Below are 19,090 nucleotides of genomic sequence, written 5' to 3'. Positions count from 1 at the left end.
CCAAAACAGAAAACTACCTGTGGTTTTTCAAACACCCTGTTCTGATTCATGCCTTTGTAGTTTTAAACATATGTTACCCTCTCTTTTTAGGATATGCTTCGCCCTTACCTACATGGACAAGTATTATCCTTCAAGGCTCATCTCAAATATTTTTTTCTCCTAACCCACCCTTATCTTTAAATAGTCTCCCTCCAGATCTGGAGGATGGAGCAAGCCCTCTTGTAAGTCACATTCAACATACTTTTATAGTGATTCAAGTGGTCTTCTCTCAGAGGAAAGGATAAAGAAGATGTGGTACATAGTTATAATGGAATATTACTCAGCCAAAAAAAGAACAAAATAATGCCATTTGCAGCAATGCTGATGAAATTTAAAATTACCATACTAAGTAAGTCAGACAGAGAACGACAAATATATAACATCACTCATATATTGAATCTAATTTTTAAAATGATATAAATAAACTTACTTACAGAACAGAAACAGACACACACATTTTGAAAACAAACTTATGGTTACCAAAGGGGAAACATGATGGGGAAGAATAAATTAGGAGTCTGGGGTTAACACACATGCACTGCTATGTATAAAATAGGTAACCAAAAAGAACTTACTATATAGCATGGGGAACTCTACTCAATATTATATAATAACCTATTTGGGAAAAGAATCTGAAAAAGAATGAATATATGTCTATGCGTAACTGAACCACTGTGATGTACACTTGAAACTGACACAACATTGTAAATCAACTGCACTCCAGGAAAATTTAAAATTAAATAAAACAGTCTACTCTATTTACTAGGCGGGGTCAAGGTTCTGTATTATTTACTATATTTTGTTGATATATGCCCTGTATCCAGACAGTGTCTGGCTAGAAGTAGGCATCAAATTAGTGACTGCTGAATGAAACAATTATTCAGTGAACAAATACCCAAACATGTCAAAAAAAGCTTCTCAAATATATGTGAGAGATGGCTGAATACCACCATCCCACAGGCTGTTAGCCCTCATTTATTATATCGTTTAAAATATCCATAAAGGTATAATTCTCAGGTCTAGTTCCGAGGGATCCTGGTGGGCGCCCAGGTGCTTCTGACTGATAACTCTGCTGAGAAACTTTGTTCTAAAGCCAGAATATTACACAACATAACCAGCGTGAAGACAAGTACTGGGAAGCCTTTCTCTTTCATTTACCTGTGTTCCTCTGAAGTAAAACAAACCCCAGGTGCACACCATATATTTCACTGATGCTTTCATCTACCCATCCATCCAGCTAAAACTTTTGAGACCCTCCTACAATCTGCTAGGCATCCTCTCAGGCAGGTGGGAAGCAAAGTGAACCTTTGCATGTAAATCAGACTCTATTCCAGAAGGCTTTAAAAACAAACACCTGCTTGTGTAAGAAACTTCAAGATGAACAACACAGGCACAGCGAGGGTTTAAATGAAGAGTGGGAAAACGTCAGCTTTCATCTGTCTTTTTCTCTTAAGAAAACATCGTAGGTCCTGATCTTGGGGTTAACTTGAAATCCTGCTCAGTTCCTATTTCCCACGGAGGATTTAGCTAGGATTTCGAGGCTGGGCTGTGAGCTTCATGTCTTCTTCAATAACCCTTTTAAATCTTCACATAGCGGGGCTTGTTTGGCATCAGTCTAACTGGTGGGGATCTAGAGTTTGGCTGAGTTAGAGGCTTATGGCATTTCTTCCCTTGCATTACACATTACACATTTTGATGCAGAGCATCTATTCTTTGATTTTCCTTTTCTCCTGCACCCTCCAGAAATCCAAGGCTTTAACTGATTTTCTGTTGCTGAAATGTGCCCCCGCCTTGCACTCTCTGCAACTTGACAATGCCATTTGGTTTATATTTTTCCCAAAGTCAGCAACCTAGTTTTTAAAAAAACTCTGTTACCCCCTTTCTTTCCTTCAGGTAAGTCATTTTTATGGAGGCTGTAGCTATAGCTGAAACAGGAAGTGCCAGGAATTCCTGAAGTCTGGCTGAAAGCGAGGCCAGGCTCACCTGATTTATCCTCCTTTTAAGAGGCTGTCTTGGGCCTGGTTGTTTATAGTCTTTGGCATGGTTTTCTCTCCTACCACCGACCCTGCCCTCTGGCCATGATTTCTTGTCGCATCAAAAGCTTCAGAGTCAATTCTTTGTCACTTTTGCAATTCTTCAAAGGCTCCATTACTTAGCTAACCCCTTCTTCCCCCAACCATACAAGCACAAAGTGAGCAATCACTCCTCAGAGCCTGATCGATGAGTCCAGAAGCCGGCTGCTAGGTTATGTGGCTTTTTCTGGGGCAACGTGGTGAGTTGCTAAAGAAAGGGGAGTTGAGAGGTGAACCAAGATTTTTTTTTTTAACTCAACAACCCCTCATTTTAACAGGGCAACAGCTTCCCTATGTGCTGGCTCGAGGCAGATGAGCCTGCAGAGGGCTCTGAGCACTGGGCTTTGGCGGAGCCACAAGACAGAAGGAGCCTGGATCTCTGAATCAGAAGGTGGTGCACCCAACACACATGAGCAAGCATTCTACCGTGTTGAGCTGCTGCGATGTGGAAATTGTCTGTTACAGCAGCCTGCTTACCCGAAAGGGGATATGAACACAAAACAGGACTGCTGGGGAGACGGGCACTAGGCTGTTCCTTCCAAGCACCACGGAATCAAAGGCGTGCAGGAGAGGGATCTACCATGGCAGCATGAACTTAGTAAGACAAGGGCTTTCACAGGAAACACTCACTGATGGATCCTTTGCTGGCTGAAAGGGGCAGTGTAGCAGTCATTCTCCTCCAGGTCTGGCAGTGTCTCCTTGTCCAGCCTCATTGGCTTCTTAGGTAACCATCTCCGAAACCTGCTTATTTGTTTATCGATCCTGTGGTACATGAAAGGCAAGACCAAAGGGTACAACATGTCAGCATTGCCCCAAAACACAGGAGGGGGGTCTCCACAGAGCCGCAATTATGACCCACACACGCTGGACGTGCTCACTGCACTCATGAAACCCCCACTGGCACAAAGAAGGAAGCAAGCCGAAACCCAGTGTCCTGATTGCCCATGATATCACTGCTATGAGTCACATGTCTACCCACACGCCAATGGATGGCCAAGGAGTCAGAACGAGGTTGGAAGGCTCCGGAAAGGAAGCGGACAGTCCCTGAAGCAAAGCAGCCAAGACCTTAAGTTCTTCCATCCTGCAGATTCTAGAAACTCACTGTGTGCTTGGAAAATCTCCCCATCCAAGGTCAGGGAAGAGCTGAAGCTCTAGTTAGTTGGCTTTGGGGGCGGGGCAGAGACAGCACATTTCAAGGGTGGACTGTGCACAGAGAGCTCAATATCACCATTTGCTTTCTGGCCCTCATACCTTCCTTGAACAGCCTCTCAGCAGATGACGTTTTGTTTTTTTTTTTTTTTAACTTTCATGTCTCTTTTCATGGTGCTGGGGTGGGGTGTCATGACACACATGTATCACTCTGGTCAGAGTACACAATGATGCCAAGCCAAAAAACCCAACACTGTCCCCAAAGCAGTTTTCAAGCCATGATTTGCCTCCCTGGTGGCCTCCCCATTCCTTCTGACTTCTGATGAAAACATCTGGCCTTCACGTGACCAGATTCTCACCCACTCACAGCCAACTACTAGAAGAGCAAACACCACAACAGACTTTGAAATGATACCTACACCACTGGAACTTTCTTTTCCCCTAAGAGCACACATTAATAGCAGCTCTATGAGGCAGACTGAACAGGGACCGTTCTCATTCACACATCATAAAAGAGACCCATGGTGGGGTAATTATCCAGCCCAAGTTACCCAGACAGTGAATAAAGTCAGAACCAAAATGCAGATTCTAGACTTTTGATTTTAAAGTCCCATGATCATGCCCATCACAGTAGTTGATAATGGGAATCTTCACTTAAGGGCTATGGAAGAGACACATTTCTGTGGGGATGAAAAACCTTTAAATGTCTTCTATTAACTGAAAATACATGAAATTTTGGCATCTTTTATTTTTCTCCCCAGTTAAAATTATTCACATGGCAATTTGTCCTTTTCAGTGAAACTCCCAGATGAATGGATTATTTTTTTTTTATAACAAATCAACTCCAAAATGAATAGTAACAGTAAACTCCTCTTTTACCACCTTTTATCTTCAGCATTGCTCCAGCCTCACCACAACTCCCTTCTCTGCTTGGTGGTGACTGTCCTTTTTCCAGAGCCTCTGAAAGTTCAAACTGGAAAGAATCCTCCAGCTTCTTGAAGACTCTCATCTCCAAGAGGACCTGTCCCCATCACATATATACATACAGAAATAAAGATTCTACTCTGGGTCACATAGCCAGAAAATAATAGATTGGAATGGCCCAAAGACCCAAGAAAGCGGGAAAAGCCTACATTTACTTCACCCCTAAGATTCACCTTCTTTCCTCATCATCTTTTTAGTAGCAGTGAAAGTGTTAGTCACTCAGACATGTCTGACTCAATGCGACCCCATGGACTGTAGCCTGTCAGACTCCTCTGTCCATGGAATTCTCTAAGCAAGAATACTGGAGTGGGTAGCCATTCTCTTCCCCAGGGGATCTTCCTGACCCAAGGATGCCCCATTATCTTTTTAAAGACACTTAAATATAGTGAGATGTAAGCCTCAGAGAGGTGATATGACACAGTGGTTGAGAACATGAGCTCTGAGGCTGGAGTGCCTAAATTCAAACCCTGGCTCTGTAAATAACAGCAGTGTGACCCTGGGTAAGTTATTTAACTTTGCCATGCCTCAATTTCCTTATCTGTAAAATGGGCATGATAATGATGTGTAATTCATAGGACTGTGATGATTAAATGATCAAAATGTACATAAAACCTCCAGAATGGTATCAGTGCACAGTAAACATGGCTATTATTACTACGTTTTTCTTTTTTCTGCAAAGACAAGAATTTGAGCAACCAGCTTGCCTCTTAACAGTTTTGTCCTTCAGCTTTTCAATTCAAAGTTAACTATGCATCATGAGCATCTATTACTTGCCCAAGTTCAATGATTTAGTCATTAAATGAAACTTCCTAGGTTAAGCTGGTGGGCTTCCCTGCGGCTCTTGGCTTTATTTCATCTGATTGCCTTGAAAGTTGTTCATGAAAGACAACCCTGGTCCAGAGGTTTTCCATAACAGAGCTTTCACCTCCCACACGTGTCCAGTCTGCAGCACTAATTGGATTACACTTCGCATTCTCATGGAGTCTGGGCTCTGAGTGCAATGACTACGAATTTAACCAGATGGGTACAGTGCTCAATGTGGAGAAAAACAAAGCTGTAAAACTTCAGGGAATGAAATGGCAACTTTCTGCAACACGCTTGGGGCACAACTATTTAAGTGAATTGTGGAGATGGAGGGAGAGACGACCAGGGTATGAAAGTGAAAAATGAGGAGGGGGGAGAAGGAAGTGAGGGGTAGACTGCTTGGCGTGGTGGAAAGGAGCTGGGATTTGCCCTTGCAATGCCGAAATCCTGGTTCTGCTGCTTATCAGCTGTGTGACCTTCCACAAAATCACTCACCTTTCTGAGCCTTATTTTTCCAGGGTTTTTAAATGGGATCATCACCATCATCATCATCTCACTGACCTCACAGAGTTGCTAAGAGGCTTATAAAAGAGGATGTGCATGAAATGCTTTGGAGAAACTGCCAAGCAGAGAGCAGGGTTACTAATCACTCTTTGAGGACCACAGAGGTTAATGTAAAGTGATGGAAAGGAGAGGTAGTGGGCTTTTGAAACACTATGGTAGAGGAAAGATATTCAAAAGACAGCTTAAAAATAACCCCTGAGGGTGTGAACCAGCTTTCATCGGGCAGCCTGAGCAGAAGCAGGAAGACAAAGCATGGACTGTTCTGGTCCCATCACACACACCAGTCCATGCTGCGTGCTCACAACGAGAGAACAGAATGCTCAAAAGTGATCAGCAGTTTGTAGCCTCCACTGCTTGGCAGAATGGCCCTCCAGTGATGCCAGCACCCTAATCCTGGAACCTGTGAATATGAGTATAACACAGCAAAGGGACTTTGCAAATGTAAGCTGGGCCTTAAATTATGGACAGCATACTGGATTACTCAGGTGGACACATCTAATCACTAAGCCCTTTAAAAGCAGAGAGCTTTCTCTGGCTGGAGACAGGAGAGATGAGGCCAAAGGGAGGTCAGAGAGATTCAAAGTGTGAGAAGGACTCAACTAGCCAGAGCTGGCTTTGGAGGTGAAGGGGGCCAGGAGCCGGTGGCGGGGTGGGGGGGTGGGGGTGGTGGCAGGAAGCCTCTAGAAGCTGAGAAAGACCTTTGGTTAACAGCCAAGAAATGGAGACCCTGGTCCGACGACAGCATGGAGCTCAGCTGTGCCAGCAACCTGGATGAGACTGGAAGCCAATTTTTCCCAGGAGCCTCTGAAGAAGAGCTGGCTGGCTATCACCTTGATCTCAGCCTATGAGACCCCGAGCAGAGAAACCAGATGAAAGCTACCCCACCCAGACTTATGACTCACAGAACTGAGATAATAAATTTGTCTGGGGATGTGTCATAAAAGCAATGGGAGACTACCACACCTCTCAAAACAGCCTTGATCCCATCTTCCTCAGACCTTGGCTGGCCAGGTTCCCATGGGCTGAGACTCATGCTCCACACTCTGTCCCTACCTCCCAGGTAAGTGGCTCTGGGAACAAGAGTTTGTCCCTCTGTGGCTGCATGACTAACGTCCATTCTTCCACAAACCCACTCCTGGCCCCAAACTGTGCCACTCAGACATCAGTGAGCATCCCCTTCCATCTTGCCAAGGAAAGACACACAGTGCAAAAGCCACCAGGCTGGAAAGCCTGAGAGTCAAGCTAGAGGCCTGGGACAAACCTTTTATCCTCTCAGGACCTTAGTATCCTTGTCTTTAAAATGATCAATCAGATGCTGTCTAATATATGTTTCTGGTGACTTTAGAGGTCATATCTTGGCTATACCATTTCAAACAAGCCTTGAGTTAATAAAGAGCTTTCCTTTTCACAAAGCATAATGGATACATTTTTGTATAGAATGATGACTCTGGAGTCAGCGAGAAATGGATTAACATTCTCACCACTCAGCTCAAAAGCGGTGAGTGCCGTGGTTGGCAAGGGACTAAGCCTCTCTGAGCTAACACACCCATTACAGATGGAATTGGTAAGGATAATGCATAAGGGTTTACACAATGCCTTGGCTGGACAAAATGCTCAATTAAGTGGTAGTTTCTAGGATGAAGAAAACGATGATGACAATGAACTTTTGTTGACCAAGTTCTCAATAGACATTCAAGAGCCATGATCTTCTCTTATATATTGAGGTCTGTGCTCCCATGTCTCACAGATATCCCTGAACAAGTGATCCTGAAATTTACTTAGAGCTGAGAAGTCGAAAAACTAACTAACCAGAAAGCATCTCATTTGTCTCTTCAATAGAGGAGTAGGGCTTACTTAATAACGTCTCCTCTGACAGGAGAAAGATAAAATGTCGGTTTAATGACAGAGCATTGATTTTCGTTGGATCCACTGTCACTTTGGTCCATCTCTGCCATTTACTGAGCAAAATCCCTCTCACAGACTACACAGGCAAATCAATAAAGATGGACCACCTGCTTGAGTATTTGTGGCCTTGACTTGTCAAGTTAGCATCTAGACCAAAAGGTGAGTTACTCTCTTAAGAAAGTTGTTCTGATGGTAAATTTGGGGTCCTCCCCCAAAGACCAGTTCATGACAGATGAGGTTTTAGGTAGCTGGAAAGAGCAAGCATAAACTAAGAGGCCACGTGCTCCAGAGCCCAAGAGCTGCAAATACTGAGCCCACACTCCACGACTACTGCAGCCTGGGCGCCTAGAGCCCGTGCTCCACAGCAAGAGAAGCCACTGCCATGAGAAGCCTGCTCACGGCAACTAGAGAAAACCCGTCTGCAGCAATGAAGATCCAGTGCAGCCCAACAGTAATTAGTTAATCAAAAACAAACTAGGGGGCACACATCTCCCACCTTGGCTGGGCTGTGCCTTGGGAAGGTCCTGGTTAAAATACCTTGACCTCAGCTTCCTCAGTGGTGAAGGGGAGACTGTGGTGATCTTAGAAAAGGCCACATGCAGAGAACTTCCCCCCTAACCGATAAACCTGTCTGCAGGCCTTTATAAATTACTGGCTGTACAGAGTCCCAGCCTGGATATGGAAGGTGCACCCTGAAGAACCAGAAAACAAGGGCCTTTTTCTTGAGCCACTAACAACCCAGGAGGGAGTTTGTACTAAAGACAACTCAATTAGGCTGAATTAAATGAAACAGGTAACTTCAGAGACAGCTGCTTTTCCCCAGATCAGAATACTATAATAATAGCATCAGGTTTCAAACAGTTAGATTACATTTTCAGAGATAATATGCTCAGAGAGCACAACAGATGAGCTTTTTAAAAATGTAATGGAGGCACCGAACACAGGCCTACGTTGCAGGAAAGGAAGCCCTCCTGGATGGATAACAGACAACAGAGGCTTGCATTTCTTTTTCCTCTTCTTAGAGCCAAGTGCCCCATATTAGCAGTCTCTCCTCAGATAGGAGTTAGGGATCTTGAGAAACTAATGCCATTCTTTTAGGTCACAAGGCTGCTAATTGGGGCAGAGCTTAAGTATCTTCTAGAAGAGTCCAAAGGTTTTGGAACATTTACGAATGTTAATTTTTTAAGGTGAGGATGGAAATATCCAAGCCATGCTGTAATGTTGCCTGTATACTCATCTGATAAGACTGCGCAGGCACTCAGTGTATAACACAGCAGGACAAGTGTTCATCCTGCCAAGCATCACAAAGGAGAACGTCAGTCAGGATGCGTATGGGGGCGAGGAGGAAAAACAAATGGGCAGTAATGAGACTTCAGCTACCAGTCACCCACAATCATCAGACTTACGACTTCGTAAGCATATCTTTTACAGGCTATATTCATACTATTTGGTGAGAGTAAAAATAAAATAAGGCAGAAGAACAGTGATACATTTCCTTTCTTGACTAGATGGGTATTGTGTAATATCTCTAAGTCTGCTCAAAGGTAAGTGTCAAAGCATCCTTTAATAGACCAAGTATGTGCATAAAAAGAACACTTACCCCCAAAATACATATCTGAATTATATGAGTGTGCTTCATAGTGTCAGGTGACTTTTCACAAACAAAGATATTTGTGAAATGATGCTTTATTTTTCTACCTGCTCAGAAACTTCACAATTTTTATTTCTTTTCCCTTATTCTGAAAGGAGGTAGGTTTGTTTCCAGGGTGCTTTTGTGGATTAATGAAGTAAAATATCATTTGGAAGAATGAAACCAAAAGCTAAATTAAGTATCCATATTTAGGATGGCATGAGGATCTCAGAATATTGAAGTCAGTATGTTACTACTGGTGTATGACTAGGATAACAAGTTACATACAAGCCCTGCAATTTGGAAGTCATCTCTGGCTACAGAGACACCTATTCTTCATCATTTAAATCAGCCTGTCCTGAGGTGAAGAGTTAAAGCAGATACAAAATTTTCTGACAAACTGCATTTAAAAATTTGTGCTGCACAGACTTCAATAAGTAATACCACCACACTGATATCCTAAATTTAATCCTGTGTGGTCAGCAGTAAGGCTTATCTCAAGAGGCCATTCTGAATCAACGTGTCATACAACCAGAACTGGGATTTTTTTTTTCCCTTTATTTTGACCCAGAGCCTGCGAGTGCCTTTTAAGGACTCGATTCTTCTATAGTTGTTATGTATGCGCTTAAGTAGCATCAACTCTTCCAGGCCAAAAATTAGTGCTTAGTAAGCTGTTCTTCCAGTTCAAGAAACAAGGATTTCCCAAGCTCTTATTCACTCACAACCTCCCTTCTACACACACAGAGAACATGCGGTGGGTGACATGGTCACAGCCCTGTCTGCTTTCCTCCTCTTGCTCCTGTTCTGAACCCCATCCACTTTCTCCTTTGTCACCACAAACCCTAACAAGGTGGCAGTAAGCCCTCACTTTCTGATTCATCAGGACCCCCTCTGTTCTCCACCAGCTATAATTTGCTTTCTGTTACTCTCCTCTCTGCAATTATCATTCTCAAAATGCACTAGTTCCAGACCAGCAACATCAGCATCACTGGGGATCTTAACAGAAGTACAAATTATTGAACCTCATGTCTGGGGATGGACCCATCAATCTGAGTATGAAAGAGCCCTGCAAGTGATCCTGACACATGTGAAAGTTTGAGAACCACCATTCCATGGAGACTGCTAGCATGGTGGTTACCAAGGTGACCAAAAATCAGTTCTCATCTCTCATTGTTCATCGCTGAAGAAAACCCCTTCTTATGGGAAATCGTACATGGTACCTTTGATACTGCCTTCCCCAGTTCCCCTTCTACTTCTTGAATTGTTCCTTTTCATTCTCCCCCACCTCTTCCTGTCTCCTTAAAGCAGATTTTTCCAAGCAGTTGCTACCGGCCCTCTTCTCTTCACTCCATGCATTGCTCCCTGGGAAATTCCATCCACTTCTCTGGCTCAGGTCATGATGGCTAATGAGCTTCACCTCTCCATTTCTATTCTCTGGCTTTACCTTTAGCTTCAAACTGCTTTGGCATCAGTTTCAAAAGCCTCAAAGACCAACTGTGACACAAATTACCTCAAAACCTACTGTGAGTCATAATACAGAAGTGTCAGATAACTAATCAACACCTGTCTTACCACATCTGTATCTCCCTGAATTTCCACTCTTCTTCTGCCTCCCAATCCCTTACATATAAACCTCTTTCTCTCCACCATTTCTTGTTTTCCAAATACCCACCAAGTCCTTTTGCCTACACTCTCCTCCAATCTTTCTCAAATACTTTGCTGTTTTACTTGATAGATTATTTTTTGGCTCTGCATGGAGCAGGAGTACAATCTGGGTGCTTTAGAGTGAAAGTCAAGGAGACAGAGATTATGACTTGTTGTAAGGAAGCACTTTCTAAGTCAGGTGTTCACAGATGGGTTCAGGGATTCCGTCTCTAGACATGTTTAAACACAGGCTGGCTGATGATATAACAGAGGTTCAACAGCCAATGAGTGGCTGGACTTGATGACATTTGATATCCCATCCAACCTTAAGATTATATGGGTCATTTAATCACCATTTTCTTTCAAGTCCTCATTGCTCACCTCTTCCCCACATTGCAAACAAGGTTTCAGTCCTCGATCTATGTCTGATGCTTCAGGAAGTCCTGGTTTTTCTATGCTTTTCTTTGTGGCCTTATTTTCCCACTGCAAATCCTCACACATATATATGAAGATTCGTTCATTCATTTGCCCCACCTACTATATGTGAGGCGCTGGAAAAACAGCCTTCATATACCTTCTAGATGGAGGGCCTACATCATAGGCTATAGCACAGACCCAGCGATCTGAGTTTTAATACGCTGTCCAGGTGACTCTGCTGCTGGCTAAAGTCTGAGAACTACTGAAATAGGCTAAAGTGTGCATGAAGTTTCTGTAGAAGGTCATTATGTGACAAGGGACTTGTCTCTGGTGAATCCAAATGCCATGGCAACCATCTGATTGAAAGAACTGCTAATAACGATGCTTCTCAGGAAAATTTTCGGGAAGCACACCTTAGTTTTTTTAAATGCCTATTTTCATGTCATATTTTGTCAAGCACACATGAACTTGGTTAAACTCACTAAACTATATCAACTATTCTTCTTTTTATCCTTCTGCACTGAACAGAAGCAGAGTGAATTTGAGTGCTAGATCTCACAGAACTGAACTCTAAAGATTTTCAGACAAATGTAATGGTTTCCAAGTTGTTTAACTATCAGCTCAGCTTAGGGAACATGATTACATAAGATGAATTAAAAGTTTGAAGTTAGATTGCCAATGATCACCATGAAATCAAATCAAAGAACATACTGAAATCTCCTCTTCATCCCCAACTTCTCAAAAACCAAGGAGAAACAAGCTTAGGAAGGCAATACAGCACAGTAAAGGTAGTCCTCATCCAGTAGGATTTTGGGGGAGGAGGGGTTAAAAAAAGAGGGTAGGAGGGCTTCTGAGTAAGGTAATATATCTGCAAATTTTATTAACAAAATATTATTAACATAGGAGGACACTACCCATGGTAGGATCCGAAGCCACCTGGGAGGGTTACTGGCTGCACTTGGATTTCAAGTTATATATAGTGGAGGGAGTAATTTGCATGGGGAGAAAAGGAATGTTCAGACCAAAGATGCTTTCTAAACAGTGGGGCTTTCTGGGAATTAGGATGGGGAACTCTCACCTCTCAAACCCCGCCTCAACAGACCTGCAGATAAATTCTGCCTCCCAAGTGTGGAGAAATCACAGGGAAGACTCTAAGAGGAAAATTTCCATCTTTGCTTCCCGCTCCCCAACCCAGCCTAACTTGAAGTAGCTATTTTTGGTGCAGCAACCAGCTCTCCCATGGGACAAAGGCCCCTCCTCCCCAGCTTGTCTTCCTTGTCAATGTTGGGAGCACACAGGACAAGAGCTAAAAGAAACACCATCGTGACACAGCATGCTACTAACCTGCTCATGAACTTGTACCGGCGGGGCAGGTAATAGATTTTTCTCCTGGAAGAACAGCAAAAATGAAGCCAGTCGAGAAGAAAACCCATCGTCAGTTACAGTTTGAACTAGCAAGGAAGGAAAGGAGATTGAAGATAGAAGCCTGTAAGAGGTGAAGAAGAAAAAACTAAAAAGAGATTAACAGTGAGAAATGTAGTGGGAACACAGGGCATGCATTTTTGACTCATGAAATCATATGAAATAGTTTCTATTGACATTGCTTCCTCTCCTTGTTACCATCAATTTTTACACTTGCTCTTCACCTATAGAACCTGTGCAGAGCAATAATTTGGAGCAATTGGTATTTGTATGAATTCAGCTGAGGTCAGCTTTTTTCTTCTCTTCAGGATACAGAGATAGATTGCCAGCCTGCTCGCAACATACATAATTTAACAGGCACACTGTTATATTAACAAATATTTCTACAGCACTTTAAGTTTAGAGAATGTTTCTGTCATCTGATATAGGCAAAGGTAATATAAACTATATATAAAAATATATGTTTTTACAACCAGTATGGGAAGGACACTAACAAATAAGTATCAACAGCCTGCTGGAAATAACCACACCAGCACATATTGTCTAACCCCTGGCCCTTGTGTATTGTTAATTAAAGAGGTAAACCAAGGAATCCCGGAAAAAACTCTTCTTAAAAATCAGACTTATTAAGGGTCTGTTGTACTTCTATTACATATTAAATGTAATTACTGTAATATTAATTAAAGTATTACAAATGCAAATTCTGAGTATAGTGTGAACAGAGAACATGTGCATTAGATACTTCTAAAAATGCAATCTCTCTTTCCATGGTTTTGACTTCAACCAATGGGTACAAATGGATGAATAGTTTGCATGGATTTTGAACTAAGATATTAGAGAAAATTGGAAGTTTATACACCAAAACTTTAGTGCATATCTGTGAAAATTTGAACACATATCCCATGTTATAAAGAGGCAGATTATAGAGACAATAGAAAAATCAGTGGCTGCCAGGGGTCTGGGCTGGGCGGAGAAGGGATAGAGTAAAGGGGATTTCAAGGGCTGTGAAACTATTCTGCATGATACCATAATAGGGGATACATGGCACCTTGAATTGTCCAAACCCACAGAATTGTACAAGACAAGAAGTGAACCGTAAACTATGGACCACTAAAACAAACACCACCATGACAGAGCATGCTACTAACCTGCAGATAGTAACAATGTGCCGATACTTATCCATCAGTTGTAACAAATAAACCACAATGCAAGGTACCAATAGTAAGGAGGCTGTAAGAGGGGTGGGAGGAGGTCTATGGGAACACTCTGTACTATCTATTCAATTTTCTGTAAACCAAAAACTGCTCTAGAAACTGTCTATTTAAAAAGTCTACATCCTTGGACACACAGGTATTTAGCAAAAGCAGGTTTTAGTGACCATTTCCCACAAGAAATCTATTCCTCAACTTCCTTTTAAATATCATAGAAACAAAAATCCAAGGAGACTAAATCTGGGATTCAGAAGTACAGTCTATAGAAAATAATAAAGGTAAGGTTCTTGGAGGCATTTCAGTGTCCAAACTGATGCTTGAACACTTTGTTGAACTGATATGTCAGGACAATTCCTCTTTTGGAAATACACGCTGGATGAAAAAGTCATGTAAATTTTAAATGCACCAAGTTGTATCAAGTGAAGCTATGCTTAGGTAAAATCACATCAATATTAATAAGGCCAACTCATGGCCACTTGTTAACAGTATTTCCTCCTAAAATGTTGTCCTGCAGGAATTCCTATCATGTAAAATTATTATTCACAGTTGTTATGGCTTTCATTTTATTGCCTGGATCACATTCTCTGAATGCTGCATAAGAGAAGTATTCATGTTGCTTGCAGGCGGCACTCTTCTGCTATTATGTAATGAGCGCACAGAGGTGTTGTCTATGATACAGCCAGTTTCCTTAGGTTTTACTACCTTACTATTATCAAAAGGTAGACTTTTTAAGCTCTGTTGGCTTTAAGCTGGTGGTTTGATCTATGACTCTATCTAAGCATATATTTATTTTCCCTTTGGTCCTTAGGTATGACATAGCATTAATTCACATTGATAAATTACTGATTGTGCAAACAACTGTTGACGGAAACAAAATTGGAATTCCTTCTCTCTCACTGATTACATATATTACATATACATATATATATATATATATATATATAAAATTTAAACAATCCTTGGGTTCCAAGATTTTCTTTGTAACATTTTAAAAACAAAAACAAGTGAAAAATTTAGAACTACTTTAGTCTCAGTTCCTTTGAGAATTCTGCCTTAAGGAAAATACATGGTAGAAGTATCAGCCTCTATTTTGAATTTGTATTAGGACACACAGACTAATAAAGAAAATAAGATGCACCAGAGAGATATATTACAGGCTTATGAATGGAAATTGCCCTTCCCTAAATGTGTTCCTAGCATCTCATTTCTAAGAATATAGATGGATCTTTGTCTCAATAACTTTCCACAGCTCATTAACAGCTATACTTTAGAATTGGCCATCTGCCTAATTTCTGCCCTCTGACTTGGTCGTATTGGCAAATGTTGAACCAAAAGTAGAAAGTATTTAATTCTTTTGTCCCTTAAGAACTGTCCTTGGTACTAAACCCCTCCACCTCCTTTAAGAGATTCTATTATTTCTACATATCTTGGCATTCATAATTTAAGATTTAATACTTAATTTCATTTCTATCTAGCAAACAATCACTTTTTCTTAATCTATAGGGAATATAAGAATATTCACTCTGAGATGGAGGAAAATTAATCCTTTAAAATAACTAAGAAATTCATGAAAAGTACTTTATATTCCCCACTCCAGTGTTCTTGCCTGGAGAATCCCAGGGACAGGGGAGCCATCTATGGGGTCGCACAGAGTTGGACACGACTGAAGCGACTTAGCAGCAGCAGCAGCAGGAATAAATATCAATGGTTGTGGTTTGCACAGTATTTATGACTTGACTCTTAAAATGCAAAAATAGTTGTTTAAAAAAATAAGGTCACGTTTTCCTGAAATTTCTTGAACTTGCAGCAATGGAAGTAGACTGTAATTTTTTTCTGGAAGGGACCAGTCAGTAAGGACTTGTACCACTGGTCCTGACATCTGGCCATTTAAAGAAGCACGGTTTTTAAAATTGGCACTTTGGAAATGAAAATGCCACTTGGAAAATATTTCTTTCTCAACAGTCTATCCTTCTAAGGACTGCATTAGCCAGGCATTTTCACAAAAAGTCATGAAGTCATCATTAGCCATGAAGTTACTTATTGCATTTCCTACGCATTTAAAGGGTTTTTTCCTCTAACAGTGTTCCAGTCTGCATTTTGATTTTATTTGTTTCGATAGAGGAGTGCACTAGCAGCAGAGAGAGTGGGGGAGAAATACTTTTACACCTACCTGAAAGGCATTCTTACATTCATTTGTTCTGCATATCTTCCAAGCACTTCCCATGGGGCATGCAACTTCACAAAGATAATGTCACTATTTATTAGAGAGGACTGAAACAGAAAAAAGAAACTAAATTGAAAAGTATATCCAAGTCTCCTATGGTTTCAATTGAACTGGAACTTAGAACACATGAACTTGTACAGAGTTTAAGATCAGAGGGCATTTTTCAGCAATCAGCTGGGTCCTTATGTGTGCACATATCCATTCAATCAATACATTACTGTGAGCCAGGCTCTGGAGAACCAGCAGGGAAGAAGAGAGATACAGATGGCATTTACATTCTGCAAATACACACATACAAAAGGAGACAGGCAAAAACAAGTTAACAAGAGAAAGAGATTCAGAGAGTTGAGTGTTCTGAAGACAACAGAGTCTTGGGAGAAAAAGTTAGAGTAGGATACCCATTTCCTTGGACAAAGGGTCAAAAAAAAAAGTCCTCTCTGAGGAATGGACATGTGAGTTGAGATATAAAGAAGGAGCCAGCTGGGTAAAAAGCTGAATGTTCTGGGTGCAAAGCCCCTAGGCTGGGAAACAGCTTAGTATGTCCTATAGGGGAGGGGCAAGGAGGAGGGTGGAGGTGCTGGGGTGGATTAATCACAGAGACTGGCATGAGAAGAGGCTGGAAAGGTGAGCCTGAGCTAGTATGCGGTGCTTCACAGGCCACAACAACACAGTTACACTTTATGCTAGGTACATGGGGAAGTCATTTTGATTTAGGTGTTCAAAGACCACTGCGGCTGCTGCATGGAAGAGAAAGAATAAGGGAGAGTCACAGTGAAATGGAGAGAGAGATGCTCTCAATCATTCAGGCAAAAGCAATAGTTGGTGGTGGGGATAAAGGGAACTAACAGATGTGTCTTAAATCTGGCCAGCATCAGCAAGGCTTTTTCAAAGGACTGTGCTCTTCGGCCCCAAACCTTTCCCTTCTTCGGGGCTTTTTATCAACACAGAACTTAGGGCCGTAAAACTAGGACTTCACACTCCATTAACTACCCAACAGGTTTTGGTCTGTGCCTCTGGTGGCAGGGACATCCCTTATTAGATTTCCTTTGGAAGTCATTTCCCAGGGTGAGGGCTGAGTTGTGGAAGGATGTGGAAGAAAGATGAGAAACAGTTAAGCCAGAGCTTAATGAGCCAAATGGCCAATTACTTATCCTTATCTTTTCACACAGGGTTATCCTGAACTGCATACCATTTAAGTGTTCATAGTTTAAGAAAATCAATTTAAAATTTCATAGTTTAAGATGTATTGGGCCTTCGTGGCTGAACTCTCCTTATAACAGTATCTATACACAAGTCAATATTTCTACACACCTGACAAAAAAACCTCAACTTTATGCTTTAGCAGGGGTACATTTGCACTGTAGGGAATTGTTTTTACATTGCAGATGAAAGGCAACTGTAATTCATTTTTCGTATTTTCATTCAGGGTCTTCTTGCTGGGCTTATAAATATTGTATTTAAGGCCTAAGAACGCCTCAAGATATTATGGAAAAGCCAACTGTTATCAACAACAACATTCTCAGAAACTTTGGTGATGCTGACTTTCCCATGGGGAGAAGGGCCAGGATCCAAGTACACAATGGTGAAGGGGAACCCCTGATATTGGTTAGGAAAAAAAATCAAATTTTCTGGCAGTTCAGGCTGAAATAAGGTTTTATCTTTCAACGTAGGACAAGCAGACACCTACCTTTAAGCCCCCTGAGAACAAGGAAAGCTTCTGTTATTCATTGGTTGAATCCTTTGGCCCCAGAACAGTTCCTGCTATAGAGGGAGCTCTCAGCCGATATGTGCCTGGTGGTGGTGTAGTTGCTGTCGTGTCTGACTCTGTGATCCCATGGACTGTAGCCCGCCAGGCTCCTCTGTCCATGGGATTCTCCAGGCAAGAATACTGGAGTGGGTTGCCATTTCCTTCTCCAGGGGATCTCCCCAAACCAGGGATTGAATCTGGGTCTCCTGCATTGCAGGCAGATTCTTTACCAACTGAGCCACCAGGGAAGCCCTGGTGAAATGTGAACAGTTCATTCTGGCCCAGGTAAAAATTGGGAGCCCTACGTAGCAGGCAGGCTAAAATAAAATTTTAAAAAAGAAAAAAGAAAGATATGCTTTAGAGTCTGGGAAGGTTTTGCAGCTTCCTCACTTGGGAGGTTTCATGATGATACTAGGAATTCTTTAAATTTGCCTAGTTTTCTGACAAGGTTCTCACTTCCTGTTGTTTCTTCTCCATCTTCTCATGAGAGGAAGAGTAAAATTGTGCAAAATAAAGAAGACAAATGGCCATGGGACTGATTCACAGAATCAACCAAACCTTGATTTAGAGCATGAAATCTTAGAATATACTCTCTTCACAGAATTATTGCGATTGCTAGTTTTACAGAAAATATATAATCTACCTCAAGAATAATCATTTTGTAGATTTCCCATGAATATATGAACACACTAGGGAGGATACAATATCCCATTCAGGGCATATTCTAAGTGTCATACTTCTGTGTATGAAAAAGCCAAGTTCATTATCTGAACACGTACTGAGTCAACTAAAATTCTAATGTGGGATTTCAACCATTTTCTGCATAAATGAGCAACTGCTTTGAGTCACTCAGTATGATTTTAAAAAAACCCTCCATTTTCTTATTATTTCAATTATAACAATGATTATAAAGCCTGTCATATTTATTTTATATCATCACTTTACTATATTTAGTGCTGTATAATTTTACAAGCACTTTTACACATTACCTCATTTTATTCTCAAACTTGTAAGAGAGGCTTTAATTTCTTAAAAAAGGAAAGAGACTAAGCAATTCACCCACAGCTAAACTGAAAGTTTATTTCACTCAAATCTGAGTCCCCACCCACATCCCTTGACTCTGTCCATTTTATCTGATAAACTCTGAGGTTTAAATAAATCCATGGCTTTTACATGCACTGAGGACACATAATCTCTGAATTCTTTATCAGTTTACACAAACAAAGAGGGGAAATTAAGCTATATTTAAGATTATCTTGATAATCTTGAGAAAAATGT

At 41.4% G+C, this 19,090-nt stretch overlaps 1 protein-coding gene across 50 annotated transcripts in view; it reads right to left on the bottom strand.

The window, feature by feature from the left end:
* ANO4 (anoctamin 4) overlaps nt 1-19,090 on the bottom strand; it is a 438,203-nt gene that overhangs the window by 134,641 nt on the left and 284,472 nt on the right. For 36 of the 50 annotated variants that reach the window (XM_086400907.1, XM_086400909.1, XM_086400905.1 and 33 more), the window contains 3 exons: nt 16,012-16,112; nt 12,553-12,597; nt 2,742-2,873 (listed from right to left, as the gene is read on the bottom strand). In XM_086400907.1, coding sequence (XP_086257033.1) covers nt 2,742-2,873; nt 12,553-12,597; nt 16,012-16,112 — 278 coding nt within the window. The remainder of the gene's footprint in view (nt 1-2,741; nt 2,874-12,552; nt 12,598-16,011; nt 16,113-19,090) is intronic. The other 14 variants (XM_086400908.1, XM_086400911.1, XM_086400906.1 and 11 more) reach the window with 3 other exon arrangements.

This window comes from Bos grunniens, chromosome 5 (assembly GCF_055505025.1).
Source record: "Bos grunniens cultivar Pamir isolate PY7600 chromosome 5, Bosgru_T2T1.0, whole genome shotgun sequence".
Classification (NCBI taxonomy): domain Eukaryota; kingdom Metazoa; phylum Chordata; class Mammalia; order Artiodactyla; family Bovidae; genus Bos; species Bos grunniens.
This window is presented reverse-complemented; position numbering and strand designations above follow the sequence as displayed.